This window comes from Crocuta crocuta, unplaced genomic scaffold (assembly GCF_008692635.1).
Source record: "Crocuta crocuta isolate KB4526 unplaced genomic scaffold, BGI_CrCroc_1.0 scaffold16, whole genome shotgun sequence".
NCBI classification, from domain to species: domain Eukaryota; kingdom Metazoa; phylum Chordata; class Mammalia; order Carnivora; family Hyaenidae; genus Crocuta; species Crocuta crocuta.
This window is the reverse complement of record NW_027531893.1, coordinates 14990252-15015487: the sequence shown is the minus strand read 5'-3', so window position 1 is coordinate 15015487 and position 25236 is coordinate 14990252. Positions and strand designations below refer to the sequence as shown.

Here is a 25236-nt window from a genome sequence, read left to right as displayed (position 1 = left end):
AATTTCAGGAGGTGATGACTTGGGTTTCTTTGGTTGTTTTGTCTGTTTGTCTGTTTCACCTATTTTAAGGACACACAGACCCTGTCAACACCACTCCTTTTCTTTAGGGGAACATGTGCCACCATGGAAATGAAGGGATTTCTTTATGTGAGTAATTACAGCAAATGTCAAACCTTAAGAGTTGAAAACTCTGCCTTCTCATTTCTTTTTCAGAAAATCAATACACAGGCATCGTTCCATTCCCCTCCAGGTTTCTGTGGCTCACACATGTTTTCTTATCCCAAGGATCCCCTAAGTGTGCTTGATGTTGCCTTGGGGGCAAATCTATCTGTACAAAAGAAATGGGAGACTCAGTGTCTGTGAGTTAGTTTCCCAAGAGAGGCAATTACTAGAAACTTAAGGAAATGTCAAATATGAATACCTAGCAATTTCGTTTGGAGTCAATGACTTGCCTGACTTAAAGCATTAATTAGATGGGGCTGAAATATTTTAAAGAGCTTGGATGTGGAGAATTTTTAGCACCACACTTCAAAAAGCATTCAACAGGGGAGTAAGACAGTGATGAAGAGTCACTCCCTGCAGAATATACAAAGTATTTTTCCCCCTGGGAGAAAATTCTGGGAGACCCCAGCATTTATGCATTCCTGCCTCCTTGTAGGCTGGCAGGTGAGGCAGGAACATGGGAGAGAAATGACAGCACCTTTCTAAGTCAGGGGCAACCCAGGACACAGGAATCACTTTCCTCCAGCTGAGAACCCTTTTCTGTGACGAAAAATAAACACAGAACTTGATATGCCGTAAGTCAGACAGAACTAGAGTCATTTTCTGGGTCCCTCACTTACCCAGATTGTGGCTTTGGGCAAATTACCTAACGACCCAATCCTCAGTTTTCTCAAATAGGGATAATAATAGGACGGTTAAGAGGCCTTCTTTCTGTTCCATGAATACCATGCTCACTACCAACTCAGGGCCTTTGCACATGGCATTTCCACTGCCTAAAATTCTTTTCCCACAAATCTTTTCATGGCAGATATCCTTCTTTTCATCCTTAATTAAACTCAAATGTCACTTCCTAACCTAAAAAATAATCTCCCATCAATTTATCTCATCTCTGGGTTTTATTCTGGATAGTATGTTGTCTGAAATTCTCTTGTACATTTTTATATTTATTTATTGTCTGTCTTCCTCACCATACAATAAGCCCAATGATAAATGGGAACTTATGAATTTTGTTAACCCCTGCATCTCCGATATCTCATACAAAACCTGGCCCATAGGAAATGCTCTGCTAACATTAACTCTCAGTTAATAGCAAACATCCACTGAAAACTTTACCACATGCCAGGCACTGTTCTAATCAGTTTATAAAAATTATTTCACTGGATTCTCAAAACAACCCTTCTTATTAACCCCATTTTATAAGTAAGGAAACTGAAACACAGAGAGATTGACTAAATCTGCCCAAAGGCAAAAAGCCAATAAGCAGTAGAGCCAGGACTAAACTCCAGCAGCCCAGCCCCAGACACCACACATTTAATCCAGAGTCCTGATGCTCTTGTCTTTGATAGGTAACCATCAGACCTGATTCTACAGCTTGAATTTATGAAGCTCAGACTGTATATGATTAGATCAAAGTAGCCAGACTTTTGACCCACACCTTCCCCCAAATCATTCTATGTGTGTTCACCAGTCCCTCTTGGATTACTCTGTGTTCTCATTTAACTCTTTAGTACTTAGCTACTTGTCTGTTTTTCTATACTTTCTAGGTGGAGACTCTGAATGTGTGCAATACCAATTTGTTTCTACCATTGGCTCGTGCACACAGAAGGTAGATGCTAAATACTTTTTTAAAAGATTTCTAAATAAATAAAACATTTTGGAACGTTTTTCAACAGAACACAGCAAGAGTATTTAATAAAAGAGAGCTCTTGGGGCGCCTGGATGGCTCAGTCAGTTCAGCATACAACTCTTGCATTCACCTTAGGTCATGATCCCAGGGTCATGGGATCAAGCCCCTATGTGGCTCCATGGTGAGCATGGATATTAAGATATTAATTAAGCTATTCTCTCTCTCTCTCTCACCCCCCACCCTTGCCCCCTCCTCAACTTGCTTTCTCTCTATAATAAAAATAAAATGTGCATGCTATTAAAAAAAAGAGCAAAATGTATATGAAGCAAGTAGAAAATTAATATAAGCATTCCTTGCCTTAATAAACCCAACTCTTAATGCTTTCACCATCTCAGGGCCTTTGCATATGCTCTTTCCCTTGCTTGAAACACTTCCTACTCTCACCCTTTTTACCTATTCATTTCCTACTGGTTCTCCAAATTTCAGCTTAAACATAACTTCCTCAGCAAAGCTTTTATTGATCACTCATAGCGCTTATAGCTTCATAGCACTTATAGCTTCCAGTTACATATTTTGTGCTATGGCTCTTCAGGTGACTTATTTTTTCCTCAAAGATTCTAAGCTCCATGAAGGCAAGACCATCCACGTCTATTTTGTTCAACATCTCCTGCCAGGGCATAGCTCAGAACCAATGCACAAAAACACTGCTGAATGCATGAATAAACTTGAAATTTCAGGTTTACAAATACAAAGAACTTTGCTTTAATGGGACTTCTATTCTTAGGCAGTGACTTCAAACAGAATTTACTCATTATTTTTTCCTTTTGCATACAGTGTAATATACCTGCTTAGTACCCCCACCCCTATCTGGATTATTCATACTGCAGAGTGGTTTAGAGCATGGGGGTTGCTCCTGGGTTTGAATCCTGGCTAATCAATATCAACACCTTAACTCTTCACTGCTTCAAAATATTATTTCAAAGTGCTTTGAAGAAGAGCAAGAATAGCACAAACTTAAAAACAAAAACAACAGTAGGAAATTCGGAGAGGATACGGAGCAACTGAAACTCTCATGCTCTGCTGTTGGGAATGTAAATTAGTAGAACCACTTTAGAGAACAATTCAACTGTATGTGGTAAAAATAAAAATGCACGTACTCTAGAGCATAATAAATACACTTCTACATATACACTACCCAAGAGAAACTCTCACATATCAAGTTGTTAACTATGGCAGTTTTTAATAGCAAAATCTTGGGACCAATTTAAGTGTACAGTGTTTCATTTTTTAATTTTTTTAATGGAGACACCAAATCTGAAGCAGGCTCCAGGCTTTGGGCTGTCAGCACAGAGCCCGATGTGGCACTAGAACTCAAGAACTGCAAGACCATGGCCTGAGCTGAAGTCAGAGGCTTAACCAGCTGAGCCACCCAGTTGTCCCTAAATGTACACTGTTTTATACATGCATGCACACACATACACGTATGTCTATATGTGTATACAGACACGTATTATGTAGATGTACATTTGTGTACATGCCTATTATACAGAAATATATATAGACATGTGTCTATATGTACAGATTTGGCTCTCTGTATGTATACATGAATAAATTACAGTAATTTTATATAACAGAATCCTATATAATCATTAAAATGAGTGAATGAGAGCTACACGTGTCAACAATATGGTCTCAAAAACATAATGTTGAGTGGAAACAGCATCATATAGAATGGATGGTCCACTCTAAAGGAAAGTTAGAGTATGCAAATGTGGCCCTGAAGATTACAGCATGGTGTTTGCCTCTAGGGAGAGAAAGAAGGAGGGCAGGGAAAAAATGGGCCTGGGACAATTTCAAAAAGGACTTCAATTTTATCTACAGTGTCAGTTCTTTTTTTTTTTTTAAGAACTGAAACAAATATTTTTTGGTATAATTTATTGTCAAAATGGCTTACATATAATACCCAGTGCTCATCCCAGCAAGTACCCATCACCCATTTTCCCCTCTTCCCCACCCCCCATCCAACCTCAGTTTGTTCTCTGTATTTAAGAGTCTCTTGTGGTTTGCCTCCCTCCCTCTCTGCAACTATTTTTTTCCCTTCCTTTGCCCCACGGTCTTTTGTTAAGTTTCTTAAGATCCACATATAAGTGAAAATGTATGATATCTGTCCTCTGACTTACTTCACTCTGCATAATACCTTCCAGTTCCATCCACATTGCTGCAAATGGCATGATTTCACTCTTGAAACAAATATGTTAAAATGTTAATATTTGTTTAATGGGAGTAAAGAGTGCACCAGGATATATATACTATAAGCCAATTTTACAAGTGAACTATTGTACAAAATTTTAAAAAGTAAGATTGAGAGAGATTCAAATGCCAACTCTGCCACCAGACTTCAGAAAAGAGACAAATTCTGATACTCCTGTTTTCAAAATAGAATAGTGTTGACTGTAAAAAGTAATGAGACTAAATGTGCAAAATGACTTGTAGATATTATCCACTGGAATATCATTTTATAATGAGTCCCTAACAACTTTACAGATGTGTCTTATTCAGACAGACATTTTTTTTAATTGATCAGAAATTTTATGCATTCATTTCCAGGGGCACCTGGCTGGCTCAGTTGGAGGAGCATGTGTCTCTTGATCTCAAGACATTTACATTAGCCTATGGTTAGGCAAAATCATCTAACACAAAGCCTTTTTGAATACTATATTGAAAGTGAGAAACAGAATGGTTGTACAGGTACAGATGGTTATAAGTGTTGTCAGTTTTAAGAGCTAGCGATCACGTGACTGACTGGGAATTCTGACTTATTGTTGTTGCCCAACAAAACAAGAGAGTCTCATACCACATATCACTAACACAGGAAAAGATACAAATTCAAAATCCCAAGTACAATTTCTACTGAATGCCTATAGCTTTTGTACCATAGTAAAGTCAGAAAATCATACGTTGAACCATCATACATCAGAGGCCACCTATACCCACTCTAAAAATAAATATAATTTAACTTTAATCTGAAGGTCATGATCTTCTCAGCTCCTTCAATATTAAATCTACATTAAAAGGAAAAGTCCTAAAATCCAGGTTCCAAAAAAGGTTCTTAAGAGGTCAGTCTCCTACCTGAATACGTGAATCTGGGAACACCCCATATTTTCCTGCATGTGGGAGGACAAAAGAAAAAGCATGGGATTTTGGATGAGGGGATCTAGGTCTGGTTCCTGTCACTAGCACTTACTGTGTGACTTTAAGTGAGTTCCTTAAGCCTCTAGGCCCCAGCTTCATTTCTGAAGTGAGGACAATGACCGTACCACCTCCAATGATTGTGAGGAATAGTTTCTTTATTCCAACAATATTAAATTATGCATATATAATTTTGTCAAAATAGTATCCAGATGGCTGTATAAGCTACAATTTGTATTGTAGAGACTGTCCCTCAAAAGCATTGGTTCAGTCCCTTAGGCTTCCATCGAAGTGCCCATAAACACATGCCTAGGGTCCTGTATTAGCGAATAAAGTCATCTCACTTCAGAGATAAACCAGATTCTCTTCTCTCCACAGCCAATATCTTGACAGTGATCATCCTCTCTCAGCTGGTAGCTAGAAGGCAGAAGTCCTCCTACAACTATCTCTTGGCACTTGCTGCTGCTGACATCTTAGTCCTCTTTTTCATTGTGTTTGTGGACTTCCTGTTGGAAGACTTCATCTTAAACATGCAGATGCCTCAGGTGCCCAATAAGATCATAGAAGTTCTGGAATTTTCATCCATCCACACCTCTATTTGGATTACTGTTCCATTAACCATTGACCGGTATATCGCCGTCTGCCACCCACTCAAGTACCACACAGTCTCCTACCCAGCCCGCACCCGAAAAGTCATTGTTAGTGTTTACATCACCTGCTTCCTGACTAGCATCCCCTACTACTGGTGGCCCAACATCTGGACTGAAGACTACATCAGCACCTCCATGCATCATGTCCTTATCTGGATTCACTGCTTCACTGTGTACTTGGTGCCCTGCTCCATCTTCTTCATCTTGAACTCAATAATTGTGTACAAGCTCAGGAGGAAAAGCAATTTTCGCCTCCGTGGCTACTCCACAGGGAAAACCACTGCCATCTTGTTTACCATTACCTCCATCTTTGCCACACTCTGGGCCCCCCGCATCATCATGATTCTCTACCACCTCTATGGGGCACCTATCCAAAACCGCTGGCTGGTGCACATCATGTCCGACATTGCCAACATGCTGGCCCTTCTGAACACAGCCATCAACTTCTTCCTCTACTGCTTCATCAGCAAGAGGTTCCGCACTATGGCAGCCGCCACGCTCAAGGCCTTCTTCAAGTGCCAGAAGCAACCTGTACAGTTCTATACCAACCATAACTTTTCCATAACAAGTAGTCCCTGGATCTCACCAGCCAACTCACACTGTATCAAGATGCTGGTGTACCAGTATGACAAAAATGGAAAACCTATAAAAGTATCCCCATGATCTCACAGGTTTGGCAACTAGTGCCTCTGTCTAATCTATTTCCAGATGGGAGGGTAGCCCACTTAAAAGGGCTAACCTGATTTCCTATCTCCACAGACTGAGCAACTCTCAGACTGGTTGATGAGAAAAGATGGAAGAGAAGAAAGAAAAGCATCAGTCTTGTTTTCATTTGTGCATTTATTTTCACAATGTCCCTTGACAGCAGAATTCCTACCAGTCTGAAGATGTCTTTGGAGGTTGTGTCATCATCCTGTGGTCAGTGACGACATACAGTAAAGAAACAGTCTGTGACTTTGCCTTGGCACCATCCAGTCATTGGGAACCTCTCATTTATGTGACACACCAAGCCCCAGGAGCAGGTAGCTGAGTCTACACTCTTCCTCTAAGAGCTGAGGTCAATCATCGCTTCCCTGTGCCATCCCCAGCAGCTAACAATGCTGACCACTGGGATTTGGGATTTTTCCAAGGTGCCCTTTGTCCTAGAGAAGGCTGTGGTCTTGAAGTGGCCCTGGAACCCTAAGGTACAGAATGACACTGTTGGGACAAGCAAGTATTAATCCCATCCAAACTCTGGCCAGAGCTTCTTTGGAAAGGCTCCAAACCAACACAACTATGACCCTCAGACCTGGGTCTAATGCAGGCTTTCTATTTGTCATTATGTATAGATTTTGTCTATCTCCTCCAAAACAAAGACCCCTGCCTGGTGTGTGGGGGGAAAGGAGGATCTCTTGAGCCCAGAAAAACAAAAAAAATAAGCCCACTCTTGCCATTGTTTTGATCCATCCCATGTCAGCTGTGTATGATCCCTTTATTCAAAATAGCTTCTTACTGCGGTGCCACTCAAGCTTCCTGGAGAAGCCTTTTACATGTAGAGTTGACAACCCTGCCTCCTTGCTTGCTGAAGCCCTCACCAAATTGTTTTATCTGAACTGACTTCCAAACTGGACTTAATTTTCAAGGGTCAGGAACTGTAGCTCTGCAGGTATGAAGAGAAGCATTCTCAGCTCTGCCCCACAGTCCAGCTGATATTATACTATTCAGCCACAAACGCAGATACAATTCACATGGAAAGGTGCCCATGTTGTCTGCTTGTCTGCCCTTTGATGCATATGGCTAAAAAGGGTGGTACCAGTTTTCAGGGAGCTATTTAATTCAGATCCTTTGCAAAATGATAAAATATGAATTTACTTAGCTGTTCTCCCTTTGTCCAAGGCAAGAACAGCTCTCTGACGTAATTAACAGGGGCTTCCCTGGGATTTGCTACTCGTGTGTGTACACACACATGCACACACATGTGATTATATTAGGCTTCTATGTATCCAGTAATGTATTTTAAAAGGGAAGCCCATGCTGGAGTTCCACTTATTTAGTCTTTTTAAAATTTCTCTTCCAAGCTCCCAGTATTTGAAATTATCCCTGTTCTGGAAGAAATCTCCCAAAATGATTTTGGAATTGTACGATATTTTTGGTGAGCAAACAAAAAGCAAACAGTCCTCCTGGAACACTTGGTTCCTCAGGCTGGATTACTACATTTTTAGTTCTAAATTGGAAGACATGTCTACCCTTTTAAAGCAAATTTGCAATAAATGAGTTTAGTAGCAAAGGCCCCAGTGCAACACAAGCCCTAAACTTTAGTCAATGCCCTCAATACTAACTCAATATAATTTTAGATCATGATAGTCCTGATGATTCTAATTCCTACTCCTTTTAAATGATTGCAGTAGAGTCTCATCTTACCCAAAGATTAGATTCTAAAGTCAGTGCAGAAGAAAAAAATCTAGCAGAGCCAAAGTTACCTCTGCAAGGTCCTCAGGAAGGAACTGTAATGGAGACCATATTCTATTCCTTATAAAACCTAACTCAGCTAAGTTTTTCTCTAGTAATAGAACAGATTTCTTAGATCAAGGATAAGACAAAGTTGGAATGGATTTAGGGAACTCCCTTCATTGTATGAATCTAATGTATCTAAGAACATTAAGATCACATTGGTGCAGCAAGATGCTCCCACTAGTAGAAGTCCATGGAAGTTGTGTGAGAGACAAACAGGTTAGTATGTCCCACGTCACACTCTGCCCAGGGCATATGTTCATCAAGTGGAATGGTGGGCAGGCTTCCCCACAACCTTGAAATTGCATTTCTCTTTCAGTTTCTTTTTTTGCCAAGCACGTGTAGTCCAAATATGTCGTGTTCATCAAGTGTGTGTATGATGCAATTCCACCACACCCCCTTATGAATGAACAGTGACCAAAGGCTACCTACACTGAATATTTATTTATTTATTTATGTATTCATTTATTTATTTATTTTTAAGCACATAGCTCAAAAATGCTAGTTTGAGCTATATGTGGATGAGTCACAGTGCAATAGCTATAAAGATTAAGCAATTCCTCTTTAAGAATGTATGCAAGATGGAAAATACGTATGTGGATCTCAATGCTCTCTGCTCCACATTTTTAATTATATGTAAAAATTGTTGATGTTTAAAAAGTAAAAGACTGGGTGTGCATTTGGAATGTTTTTCTCATACACTCATTTATTACTTCTCTTACCAATAGAAGTTGTACCATGTAGTATTGTGATCTTTTTTCCTTCTGGCTATAGTTTATATTTTGATAAATAATACTTAAAGAGGTCTGATTCTTAAAGGCATTCCAGTGAGTTTCTGTCTTCTGGTTAAAATGCCTAAGAATGCCCATGGGTTAAGTTAATACCTATGTCCTAAAATTTTGTTTCAGATAATCTATGGACTTTTAATTTATTATTATTATTTATAGTAATAATTGTGGACAATAATAATGTTTTTAAGGAAAAAAAACTCTTAAGCCTTTCTTTCAGGCCAGTTTTGGAAACAGCCTTGAATTTTAAAGCCTGTCATGTAAAGAGCTGTTGTTGACGGCACTTCAGCAATTGCCTTATATTAGGTTTTTGTGTAAGACTGTTAACTAGCATCTCTCTTGTGTGATTTGTGTCCTTGGTTGGACATGCAGTGATGCTACACATGTACATGCTCTGTCTTTTAATCCGACAGCTCAAGGACTGAACTGTCCTATGGGGAAAGAAATGAGGAGCATGAAAGACAAACCATAAAAGACAGACCATGAGAAGGTATGAACTTCCATTTTGCAAACATTCTGCAACTGGAAGATTACTTTGCACAGTTGGTGCCTACTAGTCCAACATGAGGGACCTATGTGAAGTGAATAAAAGACTCTAATGTTGGCTATTCCAGTTCAAAGAATGGAATATAATGTTACCATAGAAGAATAGTAAATGTTCATATTTTCTTAATTAGATAATATATTGTGTTTGGACTTGTTTGTATTATAATAAATTCTAATATGGTGCACACCTGGTGTTTGGCATTTGCATATATTTTCATGCTATGGAAGAACTCTGACTAGAAATTTTCAAATGAGCATTTTACTTATACTTTGTGCTAGTGCTAGAATGAGACCTGAGTCCCACCTGTCCCTTGGTTAGCCAGATACATTTCAGAATTTAAGACCACTGAATTCTACTTCCTAGAATCCTAATTAGGTAGTTTACTGGGGATAAATCTGAATTCTCTTCTGACTTTATCCTCTGGATGTCTTTGAGACAATGATGGCTATAATCATAAGTGGAAATCTAGCATAATGGCTAAGAGCTTGGCCTTTTTTCGCTCATGACTTATTTATAAATCGAAGTTTTTATCTTTTGACCCCCTTTGCCCATTTTTTACACCCCCATTCCCCGTCTCTGGCAACCACCAAACTGTTTTTTGTTTTGTTTTGTCTTGTTTTTTAAATGAGATCCCACAGTACTTTTCTTTTCTCTTATTTCACTTAGCATAAAGCAATCAAGGTCCATCCATATTGTTGCAAATGGCAAGATTTTCTTTTTTATGGCTGAATAGTATTCCATTGTGTATATCCACCACATCTTCTCTACCCACTCATCTATTAATGGACACTTAAGTTGTTTCCATATCTTGAATGTTGTAGCCAGACAATCATGGTTTCATGTCCCAGCCCCACCATTTACTAAATGGGTGCCCTTCAACAATTCCTTGAAGATCTCTAAAAGATGGTCCTCACATAGAAAATGGTATAAAATTTAATTTTTTCCAGTTGCCTTCAAGGTAAATAGAAGCTCTCAAGGTCAGGAAACCAAGGTTTGGAGTCAGTTATAGCAGGCTATAACTTTGCAGGCTATTCCACTTCCTAGTTGTGTGACCTTGGACAATGTTCTCAATTCCTCAGAGTCTCAATTTATTCTCCATAAAATATGGCTACTAGTAATTCCAGTACAAACCCCATGGGGTGATTATTAATAGTTGAGCTAAAAAGAGTCTTCAATTGCACATTATTTTATGGGTAAGGATACTAGGTCAAAAGAGGTCAATGATTTTGTCCAGAGTAGTCACTAAACATTTCATGCCTCCCACTTTACCTCACTGCCTTCTCTGAAAGATTCTGACTCATCCCCTCCCTCACCAAAAGATCACATTATTTTGTGCTCTTTTTAGATTTGAGTTATATTACATAGTTTTCCAACCTTTCAAGCCCAGGTCATCCAAGCATGAGATATACTGTAACTGCATCATAATTAAAACATTTGGCTTGACCTTTCCCTCTAAGGTAGAATTTTTTTAAAGTTGGCTCTCTGGAATCCTAACCACAGCTCTTAAACTCGCTATGCATTTCCCACACAAACCACCATCAATTCTGACAGCCACCCACAAACTATTGTCACAATCTATCTGTGTCAACTTGAAGAATGAAAGTTAACTTGCAAGTAGAGAGGGAAGTAGAAAAAAGCAAAGAATTTGCTGAGAAGGTTGCAAACAGAAGCTGTTAGGTATGGCTACAGCATCCTCATTAATTTTGTTCACCAACTCAGGAAGGCAGGATAAAAGTGAGTTGATGAAGGTTGAACTGTTAAATAATAATCCTTTTATTAGTGCACTCAGCTAAATGTGATGGCTCAGCCTCTACAGAGGGTGTGCAATTAATCCACAAACTTGCCAGACACAACAAGGGGGATAAGAAGCTCATGTCTACTGGGATAAATAGATACTGTGAATTTCCCGGGTTTATTGGGAGAATGTGTCACTGTCATGCCAGAAAAAGAAAACTTTTCTGATTAAAAAGGAGCAAAACAGGGCCACAGGGAAGAGATCCCTTCCCATCAACTCTCTGCATGAGGAGTTTACTATGTCCATAGAGCTCTGTTACCTAGTGAATGGTAATAACACAATATTTTTCTCTACTGGAGATGGAACAAAAAAAGCACGGGAGACTGAAACTCAAGAATGAGAGATCCAGATCAAACCCAAAAGGGAAGTGTTCATAGTGATGTCTATTCACTCCACAAATGGAGTTCTTAGAATCTGCTACTCTGGGTTTATTTCCAAATGGACTGTATATCAGAGTCTTGGAGGGAAACAAATCTCACTCATATAGTTTCAATAAAAAGCTTTTAACCAAGGAGACCTTTAAAAATGGTCTCATCAAGATTAAGGGAACCAACAAGAGCTACTGAGATATCTAGGAACTAGAAAAACTAAGAAGTCTTAACCTCTCTAGGCCTGATGGAGTGACAGAAGAAAATAGCATTAGTGTGGCTAAGCTTTGGAGGTACAGCCTTCTAGCAAACAAGTGCCACACCACTACCAGAGAGGTGATGCCAGAGAAGAAGTGGAAGATCCCCAATCTCTCTTTTCCTTCCCTCTGATATCGTGCTGATGCCCCCACCAGCAGAGCTCAAACAGAAGTCAGCCAAGAAGGGAGAGCTAGTGATGTGGTCCATAGTGGCCAGGCCTCAAGACACAAAACAGTGAAAAACAGATGAAGGGTGAAGTGAGACAGGCAGCAATTGCAGAATAACCAGCAAAGCTTGGATTCTTATTTTCTTATCAGTGAATGTTGGAGAGGATCTTGGAGGTTACTTCACTCAAAGTATAGATATAAAGAGAGAGAAAAAAAGGAAGGAAGGAAGGAAGGAAGGAAGGAAGGAAGGAGGGAGGGAGGGAAGGAAGGAGGGAGAAACGGAGGGAGGGAAGGAGGGAGAAAAGGAGGGAGGGAAGGTGGGAAAGAAAGAGGGAGGAAGGGAGGGAGGGAGGAAGGAAGCAAGAAAGGGAAAGAAAATTAAGGCCCAAAAGATCCCCTTGCCTAAGGTAATATGACCTAGATGTTGATAGGCCCTCCTTCTAATAATATTCTAGCACACTCCCAGAAACATGTACTATAGACCTTCACAAACTTGTTTTCCAATCATCAGTTAGAATTTTCTTTCATTAATCCTCAGCATCTTCATATGTCAACGTGAACATGTTTGGGAGAGAACTGAGGAGGTTGGACACTTATTTAGTAACCACTGTGTCTTAGGCACTCTTATGATCATTCATTTATTTGACTAATATGTGTTCGAACATATGATGTCTGTTCATTTTCCAGGATCTATTCTAGGCATAGTGATTCCTTGGTGAACAAAACATATAGGGTTTCTGCCTTTGTGGTACTTACATTCTAGCAAGAAAGATAATATACAAGAAAGCAAATAAGGTGATTTCAAGTAGTGGTAAGACTATAAATGAAGACTTTCTTTTTAGTTAAAGGAAACAGAAAGTACAAAGACTTTGAAATGAGAAAAACCCTGAGCACTCACAGTACAAACAGGAGACTAGCATTGCTGAAGCACAGTAATCCAGGGGAAAAGTGATACAGAACAAGGCATGGAGGGCCTGGCCAGAGAAAAATAAGGTAGAGGCTCTGTGGGGTCTGGTAAGGAACTTGGTGAAAAGCCACTGAAGAATTTTAAAAAAGAAACTGATGTGATCTTCTTTTTTTACATTCATTTATTTATTTTGAGAGAGAAAGAGAGAAAACAAGTTGAGAAGGGGCAGAGAGAGATGAGAGAGAATCCCAAGCAGGTTCCACACCATCAGCACAGAGTCCAATGCAGGGCTTGATTCCATGAACAGTAAGATCACAATCCACGCTGAAATCAAGAGTCAGATGTTCAACCAATTGAGCCACCCAGGCAACCCTGATGTGATCTTCTTACTTCATCTAACCATCGTAACAACTCTTGAAGAGAAGTATTGTTACCTTCATTCTTCAGATAAGAAAATGAAGTCTCACAGAGATTCTCACAGCAAAGTCTCAAGGTCTCAGTAAATAATTTATGAGTGGTATTTAAGCCTAGTCCTGTCTGGTTCCAAAAGCCATTTCTTCGGGCCACCTTGACATGAATTCCTTCACATCCCATACTCTCTCTTCTGAATTAGCAGCTTATTCCCATTAGCCTTTTCATCATCGAAAGCTGATATTTAGACTAAATCCATTCTCTAATTCCAGTAATGAAGAGTCAGAAACCATCAGGTCATGATAGCATATGGTTCTATTTCCTGACCCAATTCATGTGTCTGATGAAATCTGACAGAGCAGAGAATCAGTCACGCAAGCTCATGGATGAATTAATATAGACTCTACTCACAGGTAAGGCAAATATATTTATATATTTATTTGTTTAATATGTATATATTTGTGTGTGTGTGTATGCATGAATGTGGGTATATATATATCATATATAATATACATATATGTATCTTTTAAAATTTTTGAAAGTATATACTTTTTTTAAAAAACCTCAATAATATTTTCAATGACATTGTTTTGCAAATACTCTTATACACAGATTTCAATTCTTGGTCCTTCTCCACCTTAGAGGCTGGCTCTTCAGAGCAACTGCCTGTGCTTCTGTCCAAGGTGCTGAAATTGTTTGACCACGACTTTGATTTGAGCAAGAAATGCAGTATCTGCTAAGAAAATTTTATGTATAGCCACCTGGGTGGTTCAGTTGGTTAAGAATCCAACTCTTGGGGCACCTGAGTGGCTGAGTCGGTTAAGCATCTGACTTCAGCTCAGGTCATGATCTCACGGTCTGGGAGTTCAAGCCCTGCATCGGGCTCTGTACTGACAGCTCAGAGACTGGAGCTCACTTTGCATTCCGTGTCTCCTTCTCTCTCTGCCTCTCCCCTGCTCATGCTCGCTCTCTCTCTCTCTCTCTCAAAAGTAAATAGGCACTAAAAATGTTTTTAAAAAAAGAATCCAACTCTTGATTTTGGCTCAGGTCATCTCACAGTTCATGAGTTCCAGCTGTGAGTAAGGCTCTGTGCTGACAAATTCATTCTCTCTCTCCTCTCTCCCCCAAAATAATAAATAAAAACTGTAAAAAAATAAAATTTTACATTTAAAGATACATACTTGCTCCCTCTCATTAAAAAAGGAATTGCAGGGCGCCTGGGTGGCTCAGTCAGTTAAGCATCCGACTTCGGCTCAGGTAATGATCTCACCACTCTTGAGCTCAAGCCCGCACTGGGCTCTGTGCTGACAGCTCAGAGCCTGGAGCCTGCTTTGGATTCTGTGTTCTTCTCTCTCTGCCCCTCCTCTGCTTGCACTGTCTCTCAAAAATGAGTAAATGTTAAAAAAAAAATTTTTTAAGGAATTGGCATGGCATTATTTACTTTATTAAACTATTTAAGATAGGATTTCTTACAACACTAGTTCCACTGGGGCCTTGTTCCTCAAACCACGGTCCACCTAATGGCAGCATCACATCAGTATCACCTGGGAATTTGTAAAAATTGTGGAATCACAGGCCCTACCACAACCTGCTGAACCAGCATCTGAATTTTAACAAGATCCCAGGTGATTCATACACACATTAAAATGTGAGAAGCACTGCACTGTTGAACTTTAAAACTGGTTTTACACCCCTGGGAAGCTTTTTGAAAATACCAATACCCAACATGAAACCCAGATGACAGTATTTTTTAAAGTTCTTGGATAATTCTAATGTACAGCCAAAATGGAGAACCATTGATCTTTTTAAGGAAAACTTTAAATCACTATCATAAATGGAAAACCAGTATCACCTACCATAATAGATAGAAACCATTTTTAAAAGGCCAAAGATTGTTAATAATTCTTACTTTATACAACTGTCTGAAATTAACATCTATTCTCTTTCTGTCAAAAAAAAAAGACAAGTATTTTTTTTAATAGTTTGATTTTTTTTTTTTACAAATAGTTTATTGTCAAATTAGTTTCCACATAACACTCAGTGCTCATCCCCAAAGTGCCCTCCTCCATGTCCATCCCCCCCTCCCTCCCACATCCATCAGTCCTCAGTTTTTGTCAGCATTCAAGAGTCTCTCATGGTTTGCCTCTCTCCCTTTCCCCCACCATTTCCGCCCTTCTTCTCCCCCTTGTTCCTCCGTCAAGTTCCTCCTAATCCTCCTATACATGCAAACATATGATATTTGTCCTTCTCTGCCTGACTTATTTCGCTCAGCATAACACCCTCAAGGTCCATCCATGTTGCTACACATGGCCAGATTTCATTGTTTCTCATTGCCGTGTAGTATTCCATGGTATAGATAAACCACATCTTCTTGATCCATTCATCTGTTGATGGACACTTAGGCTAAAAAAGACAAGTATTAAGGGCCTACTACCACCATATTGAGACTGTGTCCTTAACCTAATCAGGAGGATTGATAACAAATCAGAAAGGGAAATTTTTTTTCACAATGTGCTTAGATGTTACTGAAGTCAAGCCTCTGTCATCTAAATTGACTCACAAACCCCTTGTTATAAGCGCTATACTTTGGAAAACATTGACTATTAAATAAGGAGCCTTCAGCCCTTCTCTTATTTTAGTGATTCCCAGCCTTAACTTAAACCTATGGCCTGACTCTACACCCAGATGAATTAAATCAGAACAGAGACCAATAGGCTCAAGGCATCAAAATTTTCTAAAGCCTTGCCATGTGATTCTGCACAGAGCCAGGATTGAGAACCACTTGCCTACCTGGTAACACTTAGTTGGCTGTAAGAACTGGCAAATTACTATACAGCCTTCCTAAATAATCTGTCATTTGGCTATTTCCCTAATTCAGGCTTTCCACAATTGGCTGAGGTTTCACAGTGTCTGTACTTCTCACTGTTGAAGATTAAGGAAACTGAAAAATCACACCCATCTACCCCCTCACTCTGACTGTGGAACCTGTTGAGAAATTATTCAAGAAATGGACTAGTGGAGATCAATGATCAGTTCTATTACTGGAAGGGTGGGTTGGAGAACCCAGTTGAATTGAAAACCAATGGACTTCCTACCCAACCAGTTTATATTTTAGCTCAAACACTCATGAGAGTCTGGAACTGTATAGAAGACAATTATCCAAACAGTTGCAAGCAGAGTATCTGTCCCCCAAGCAGAGTCCTATCAGTGAGGACAGTTATAGACAGACCTCTAGATCCTCCTCTGCAAGCCACACCTGGACCTCAACCCAGTTAGGATTGCTGTGTGGAAGATAGGAGCCTGGAAACAATTCCTCCTTTCTGGAGGTCTGAGAAATAGAAAGGTAAGGTGGCTTTCTCACATATATGATGTTCCTTCTTCTGCTGCTACAAATCGGTCAAGGCCTTCCCTCTCCTTTGGGGGCAGAGTGAAAAAGAAGGGTTGAGAGAAGTTACCTTCCAAGTACTTCTGAGAGTAAAATCAACACTTACTAAGTTATAGGTTAAGATAGAACTATTAGATTGAATCTACTCCTGAAATCATTATTGTACAATATGCTAACTTGGATGTAAATTAAAAAATAAAAACTAAAAAAATTAATTGGATTAGGGAAAAAAAGAACTATTAGAAAGAAAAAATGGTCTCCCCTATACTCACCTCCTCATGACCCAGGGAATTTTACAAATGTGGCTCAGAAATTTCACAACCCACAAGGAGATAGACAGTCAGGTGTTCTGAACTGTTAAAATACTTAGAAAAAAGGCAAGAAAAGATCCTTCTGATCCTCAAGGGCCTCATGTCCTCAAATTAGGGCTATTGGGTGCTTCCGAAGGAATAATTCTATCTTCAAGGCCTCAGCCCTGGTCTATCTATCTCTCACTGCTAGCACACAGTTCTCTAAAAGCTCTGAAATCAAAAATAATGTTTTCAATTTTTTAAATATTTATTTTTAAGAGAGAGAGGGAGACACAGAGCATGAGCAGGGGAGGGGCAGAGAGAGACAGAATCTGAAGCAGGTTCCAGGCTCAGAACTGTCAGCACAGAGCCTGACACAGGGCTCAAACTTGTGAACTGCAAGATCACGACCTGGGCCAAAGTCATATGCTTAACTGACTGAGCTACCCAGGTGCCCCTGGAATCAAAAATAATTCTAATTGACTTTGATTTTAAAAAGGTTGCCAAATAGCACTTTCAGAAGTGAACAAGAGTGGTGCCAATATCAGACACCTTCATGGCACTGCAACTCCCAAGAGCAGATTCATGGTATGCAAGGATGTGGGTCATGCAGATCTGGGTTCAAATCCGGACTCCACTACTTGCCAGCTACATGACACTGGACAAGTTACTCCAGTCTCTGAGCTGTTATGTCATATGGAAAGTAGGAATAACAACAGAACTGACTTGAAAAGGGGGACGGTGGGAATTATTTATAGTATTTTTAAGTGTTTGGAACACATCTGTATTACTAATAAATAGTGCTAGGATTATTTAGTTACCCCCTGATAGAAACAAGAGGAACACTGCATATTCCAGAACTTCTCTGGGAAACTGGGTCACCTGTGCAATGACAAGGCCAGTTGGGAAGAAAGGCTTAGCCATGTCATGTTCCAGCTTTCTCTCCTTTCCAAAGTGGAGAAAGCGTATCATTCACTGCAGTCATCTAGTGACAGTCCCTGCAAAAGATAGAGCATCAAGGATTCTGAAGACTAGGGGAAGGCCATCAGTCACTCCACAGTCAATTTTAATACCACAAAATGTGGCCTCCAGTTATACCCAAATTCTTTCTCTCCAACAGTCTGCATCCAACGCTAATTGATGGAGTGAAACTTCAGCCTTCAGGATGATGTGATGGCAGCTGCATAAAGGCCACTTGCCCATCTTGTTACGTTGCTATCACTTGGCTCCAGTGATGAGAAAAATGGAAATAATCCTACTGGTGGGTGAGGGCTGTTACAGGTGACCTGTCCTCAAGATGTCAAGTATGTCTCTAGGGCTATGAGAAAGGAAACAAATATTCCTCAGCTGGAGACAAGAGCTTCTTGTTATTGCAAATTAATCTTATAAATATCTGATTTTTAAGACGCTGTAAGGAAATGACTCCCTGTTGTTATGTGTGTCCCTCTTAGTGTATCTGATTTCTGGGGCATGGTGATGTGTTCTGACATTGCTGTCCCTGTGAAGTCTGCAAGGGAAAGGCCACAGCCATGAGAAGAAAGGACAGGGTTTTCCCTGAGAATGAGGTCATCATAGCAACTGTCATCTGGGGAAGAAGCAGGACATTGGACAAGGTAAAAGGAAACAGACCTGGAAAAGTAGGAGAAAGAGTTCAGCTTCTTTGTCTTAACTTGGCCAATCTAGATGTTTACAAAAGGTTTCCTGGGAAGGATACTAAAGGTGGGGCTTGAAGCCAGAAGAAAGAGGACTGAGATGGTTCATCTTCCCTGAGATTTCTATTAATGAGATAAGTCTCCAAACGGCAGTTTTACTTCAAGTTTGACTATTTCCTTAAGGTTCTCTTTGCTGGTTTTCTGCTATAGTCCCAGATCTTTAAAATATTCCATCTTCTCTTGGTAGAACTGAAATATTAAATGAGACTGTATCTCCAACCAAGTCCAGGATAGCTATAGATATGGTAAGCCCCTTCCAAAAGAAAGTGAGTAGGATCTTAACTTATAGTGAGAGACTCTGCCTAAGGAAACAGCAACACTTTTGGGAGGTTAACTTCCCCCTTTGGTTTATACATATGCTGCTAAAGTTATAAAAGGATTTAATTGATGCCATATTATCTCAGTCAGAAAAGGCTAAATGTATAATAATGCAAATATGCCATTGCTCCACTATCCTATGGACAAAGACCTACATTAAAAATGTTCTAGGGTGCCTGGTGACTCAGTTGGTTAAGCGTCCAACTTTGGGTCAGGTCAGGTCATGATCTCACAGTTTGTGGGTCTGAGCCCCACGTCGGGCTCTATGCTGACAGCTTGGAGCCTGGAGCCTGCTTCAGATTCTGCGTCTCCCTCTCTCTCTGCCCCTCCCCCACTGGCACTTTGTCTCTATCAAAATGAATAAACACTGGAAAAAATTTTTAAGTTCTATTAATCATAATCTCCCTAAATTTTTCTGTCTTGCCTCTATGTGTTCCCTGGGGTCCCCCTTTCAATATTTCAAGGAGTCTCTGTGGTCATTTCACATGTTCTCAATCTGTTAGCTAGTGTGTCCACATGGAGTCTTCCCTGTTCTTCTTTGTCTACTGTCCCAGGTCCTTCTTGTTGAAGTCTCCCAAACAGGAAGAACTTCAGAGGACCTCCCTGTTGCCATTGCTGACAAAGGCCACCAGGAAAAGGCCAACAAAAGCTAAAGCAGGGTCACATTCTAAGCAGAAGTGGGAAATGGTCTCTTTTCCATGTCAAGTCACCTTGGCATATATTTGGAAAAAATCATAAAGGTTCCAACTATGAATAGGCAGTAGGCAGTTCATAGAAGAGGAAATCTGAAGGTGAATGAATGAATGAATGATGCATACATATATACATACATGCCATGTCCAACTTCACTAAAAGTCAGAAATGTGGACATTAAAACATCAACAATTTTCATACCTCTTGGATTGACAGTAATTAAAAGAAACACCCTCAAGTGATGGATGGATATGGAAAAGACAAATGCCTATAACAAGAGCAAAAATGGGTACAAGCACTTTGAAGAGAAACTGGGCAACCAGAGAACAACTGGTGAGGGAGGCATTTACCTTATCACCAAATGATTCTATTTTCAGCTGTATACTTTAGGGAAAAAATCTCATGCATGTGCTCAAAGATATGGGTACCAACATGGGTATGGCAGCAACAACTTGGAAATAACCCTCATGTCCATCAACAGGAGAATGGTCAAATAAATAGGATGCTACATCACAAAGCAAATCAATGAACTAAAGCTACAGGTATCATTAAGAGTAAACCTCAAAAGAGAATGTTGAAAATTGACATGTATGTACAATATGATTTCATTTATTTAAGTTTCCTTGGGTATATACATACATTTATAGAAAAAGTGTAAAAATATGAATGGAGATGCTAAATCCCAAATTTTGATAATGAATACTTCTTAGACAAGAAGAAGAAAATTTGAAGGGAACAGACACACAACAGACTGCAACTGAATGGACTGATGTTTCATTCCATTAGAGAACTCCGAAATAAACAAGGAAAAATGCCAAGATACTAAATAGATGAGTATATATATTCTCCATTTACTATATTTTATAATAATGTGGAAGGTAAAGCAATCCCCAGTGAGTCAAGTCCTTATATAATCTCCTCCCTATGAATACAGACAGACCTGTGACCTGATTCTAATCTACAGAATATGACAAAGGTGACAGATGTCACTCTCATGATTTCGTTACCTTACCTGAGGCTCTGCCTTAGCAGACTAGTCTTGCTGGCTTTGACAAAAAAAGCTGCCATGTTGTGAGAGAGCCACATGGCAAGTAAATGTGGGTGGCCCTCTAGAACTTAGGCATTGCCCCCAAGCTGTCACCAAATGAGAAGCATGGCCCTTAATCATAGAGCCACAAAGAAATGAACTCTGGCAGCAGCTTGATGAGCTTAGGACTGAATTTTTCCCCAGTCAAGACTCTTGATACGAATGCAGCCTAGCCAATCCCTTGATTACAGCCTTCTCAGACCCTAGCATAAAACCCAGGTAAGCTGTACCTGCACTCCTAACCCTCAGAAACTGAGATCATAAATATGTGTTGTTTTAAGCCACTAAATTTTTGGTAATTTGTTACACAGCAGTAGAAAACAAATACAAATAAAATATTCATGAAAAAAAAAAACAGCCAGGAGTTAAAAGGAAAATCATAAAATTGTGATGTCATTATGTTTCAAGAAGAAGGAAGTAATTAGCTAAACAAATGCCCCCAAGGCTAAGTAGACAACAACCAAGACATTTCCTTACACATAGCAGCTTCACAGCAATGGGCAGGTCAGAAGTCCGGTACCAAGAGTCTGAGGAGCAAGTAGAAGATGAGGAACTGGAGAGAGCTGGCCAAGAAGTTTGTCAGGGAGGAAGACTAAGAGGAAGAATGTTACTCACTGTATGGAGCCATGATGCTGAAGGAAATTGGTTGGTTTTATTTTATTTTTTTTTATAAACCAGGAAAAACTTAAACATGTTGACTTGGTGTTTCACTTTTTTTTATTCATAATCAAATGGCTGAATGGGTCCATTAAGTCTGCACATTAGAACCACCTGGGATAGCCCAGAGCCAATGTATATCCATGCAACAGAATACAACCCAACAACAGAAAGGAACAAAATACTATTACATTACACAACTGTCCAGTTTCCCAACACCATTTGATGAGGAAACGTTCTCTTTTTCCATTGGATATCCTTCCCTGGTTCATCAAAGATTAGTTGTCCATATGTTTGTGGGTCTATTTCTGGGTTCTCTATTCTGTTCCATTGATCTATGTGTCTGCTTTTGTGTCAGGACAATACTGTCTTGATAATTACAGCTTTGTAACACAGCTTGAAGTCCGGAACTGTGAGGCCTCCAGCATTGGTTTTCTTTTTCAACATTACTTTGGCTCTTTGGGGTCATTACTGGCTCCATACAAGTTTTAGAACTGTTTGCTCTAGATCTGTGAAGAATGCTGGTGTTATATTGATAGGGATTGCACTGAATATGTAGACTGCTTTGGGTAGTATCAGCTACTACAAAAAAATGTCCACAGCCAGTGTATATCCATGCAATAGAACACTACCCAACAATAGAAAGAAATAAAATATCAATACTTGCTACAAATAATATGTTAAGTAAAGAAAACCAGACACAAAAGACTATTACTATGTGATTTCATCTATATAAAATGTTTTTTTAAGAACAAAGTCTATAAGGACAGAAATCGATTAATGGTTACCTGAGACTGAAGGTACAAATGAAGACAAATCATAAATTTTTTTTCTTACCACTGTTCCATTAAGCAAACCTTCTCATCTTATATGTCCCAGGTGTTGGATTCTGGCAGTCTACCCATCTGCTGAGGTAACCTTCTCTGTCTGGATGATCCTCATGGGTGCATACCTTTGAGGATGACCCCTAGCCAGTTCCCTTTCATGGTAAGGTAAGAGCAACCTTGCCTGTGTGACTCAGGCAATGCAAAGGCAACCTTATCTCCACCTCGGCTTCCAGCCTGGCTTGGATTAGATATTATACGTACAACAGGTAACAGTTACTTTATTCCTCAAGTTTCAGGGTATATAATTCAACCTTCCCAAGAAGATATCTTTAAGTCCACTACCACCACCCCTTTCTAGCTCCCAGTGGGAAGAGGAGGGAGAAACTCATCAACAATCCTAAAAACTCATCTCTCTAAAGATACTTCCACTCTTTGGTTTATTCACTTTATACTTTCTTCAGCTCCTGGATGAATCTTTAGCCTTCCCTCCATAGTCTGAAGTCTGGGGATGGGCTAATGCTAGAAGATCCAAACTGGGGGTCTGCCAAAGTCCTCTCAAAAGAATCTAACATCTCACTTTAGAATGTGGGAATCTGGGACATCTTGGTGGCTCAGTTGGTTAAGCATCCAACTTCAGCTCAGGTCATGATCTTACAGGTCGTGGGTTCGAGCTCCGCATCAGGCTCTGTGCTGACAGCTAGCTCAGAGCCAGGAGCCTGCTTTGGATTCTGTGTCTCCCTCTCTCTCTGACCCTCCCCTGCTCACTCTGTCTCTATCTTTCCCTCAAAAATAAATAAAACACTTAAATAAATAAATAAATAAATAAATAAAACATTCTAAAAAAGAATGTGGGGATCCCTTGCCCCTCCCTACTCCTTTGAGAACTCACCCAAAACTCTGAGACACGAAGACAAGTTTTAACCATCTATTTCATCTCATGCTGGCCAACCACAGGATCCAGAATGTATGATAACCAAATTGAGATTTGAGTGCATGTGTTTTTTCCAGATAAAAAGCACATGTAAATGAATGTGTTACATTTGAAGGGAAAAGTGGGCTCAATGTGGAGACAGATAGCATTAAGGCACTGGGTTTTCACTTGGACATCATTCCACATGGCTGTGCTATGCTTATCATACTAAGTGGTTGTGTGCTGTTATGAAACATCATCATTGCCCAGCTTTGTTCATCTAAACACACCCTGCTGCAATGAGACAATGCCCTCACTCACCAAGATCTTTTAATGCAAGCAAAAAATCTATGAGTCGGATGGGTCAACGTGTGCCACATCCAGTGTGCAATCCAGACATTGAACCATCACTCTATGGTTTATTCTGGCCTGTGACCACATTTTCATTCAGGCAATAGTTTTAAACATGTGTCAATTTCAAGCAGCCTATCATTAATACTTCATCTTGAAATACAAACTGGTTCTTCTCTTACTTGGGGGTCAGCAAACTTCTTCTGCAAAGGGCAAGATGATAAATAATGTTTTAAAGTAATCTCTACCCTCACCATGGGGCTCATATTCACAATCCTGAGATCAAGAGACACATGCTCCATCTCTGTCACAATTACTCAACTCTACCATTATAGTGCAAAAGCAGCCATAGACAATGTATAAACAAATGAATGTGCCTATGTTCCAATAAAACTTTATTTGTAAAATCAAGCAGAGGCCTGGGCACCTGGGTGGCTCAATTAGTTAAGTGGCAAATTCTTGGTTTCGGCTCAGGTCATGATCTCACAGTTCACACATTCGAGCCTGCATTGGGCTCTGTGCTCACAAGGGGGATCCTGCTTCACATCCTGTCTGTCTCTGCCCCTTCTCCCCCTTCTCATTGTCTCTCTCAAAAATAAATACATGTTTTAAAACATTAAAAAAAACAAACAAACAAGCAGAGCTAGGGGCTATCTATAGTTTGCCAAATGCCTCCTTTACCAGATTGAACTTCTTGTCAAAAGACAGGTAATTATTCTCAGAAAGTATAAGAGATATTTTTTCAAATAATCTTGTTTCCTTGGAGTCTTACTTATCACCCAATAAATTGTCCATTTGTAGGAAAGAACTTCTGATATACCCTAAAAAATGTTGGTGAGGAGTCAATAGAGGAGAGAAACTGAAAATGCTGAAAAGACTGGGGATAACTGATGGGGTGAAGACCCTGAGAATCCAGAAGGGGGTTCCAGAGAACAGATAAAAGATACCTCTTGAACCAGAAAAAAAGAAAAGAAGAGGCTGGATTCAAAAAGGGGACCTGACCTCCCCTTTGAATGACGGCGTTCATGACCATCTAGTCAGAGGATGGTAGCTGGCAGGAGGCATAGGAATGGAGAAGGTCTGAAGTTGCCATTATGGATCCCAGACATGAAAGCTGAGCAGGGACATGGAAGGCCTGGGACAAACCACATTAAAGCCTTAATTAACTCATTTTAAAAATGAAACAATTCCACCTGCCTCACCAGGTGACAACATGTGTTAAAACACCTGGTGCATTAGGTATTTAAGGATCCTAAAATGTCTGAGCAAGAAGGGACCTTAGAAATCAGGGTGCCTGGGTAGCTTGGTCGGTTAAGTGTCCAACTTTGGCTCAGGTCATGATCTCACAGTTTATGAGTTCAAGCCCCCCATCAGGCTCTGTGCTGACAGCTCAGAGCCTGGAACCTGCTCCAGATTTTCTCTCTCTCTCTCTTTCTCTCTCTCTCTCTCTCTCACCCTCCCATGCTCACTCACTCTCTCTCTCAAAAATAAAAACATTAAAAAATTATTTTAAAGAAATCACGGAGGCTTCCCAAAATGTGTAATTATCACTCATGAGAGTGGAGACTGGTTTTTATGTGGTACCCA

The 25236-nt window shown here is 39.9% G+C and overlaps 1 protein-coding gene and 1 long non-coding RNA gene across 3 annotated transcripts in view; one reads left to right on the top strand and one right to left on the bottom strand.

The window, feature by feature from the left end:
• Positions 1-6351, top strand: part of GPR139 (G protein-coupled receptor 139) — a 37035-nt gene extending 30684 nt beyond the window's left edge. Inside the window, exon 2 of the mRNA XM_077773204.1 lies at positions 5417-6351. Coding sequence (XP_077629330.1) covers positions 5417-6351 — 935 coding nt within the window. The remainder of the gene's footprint in view (positions 1-5416) is intronic.
• Positions 1-25236, bottom strand: part of LOC144239205 (uncharacterized) — a 131255-nt gene that overhangs the window by 48061 nt on the left and 57958 nt on the right. The window lies entirely within an intron of this gene.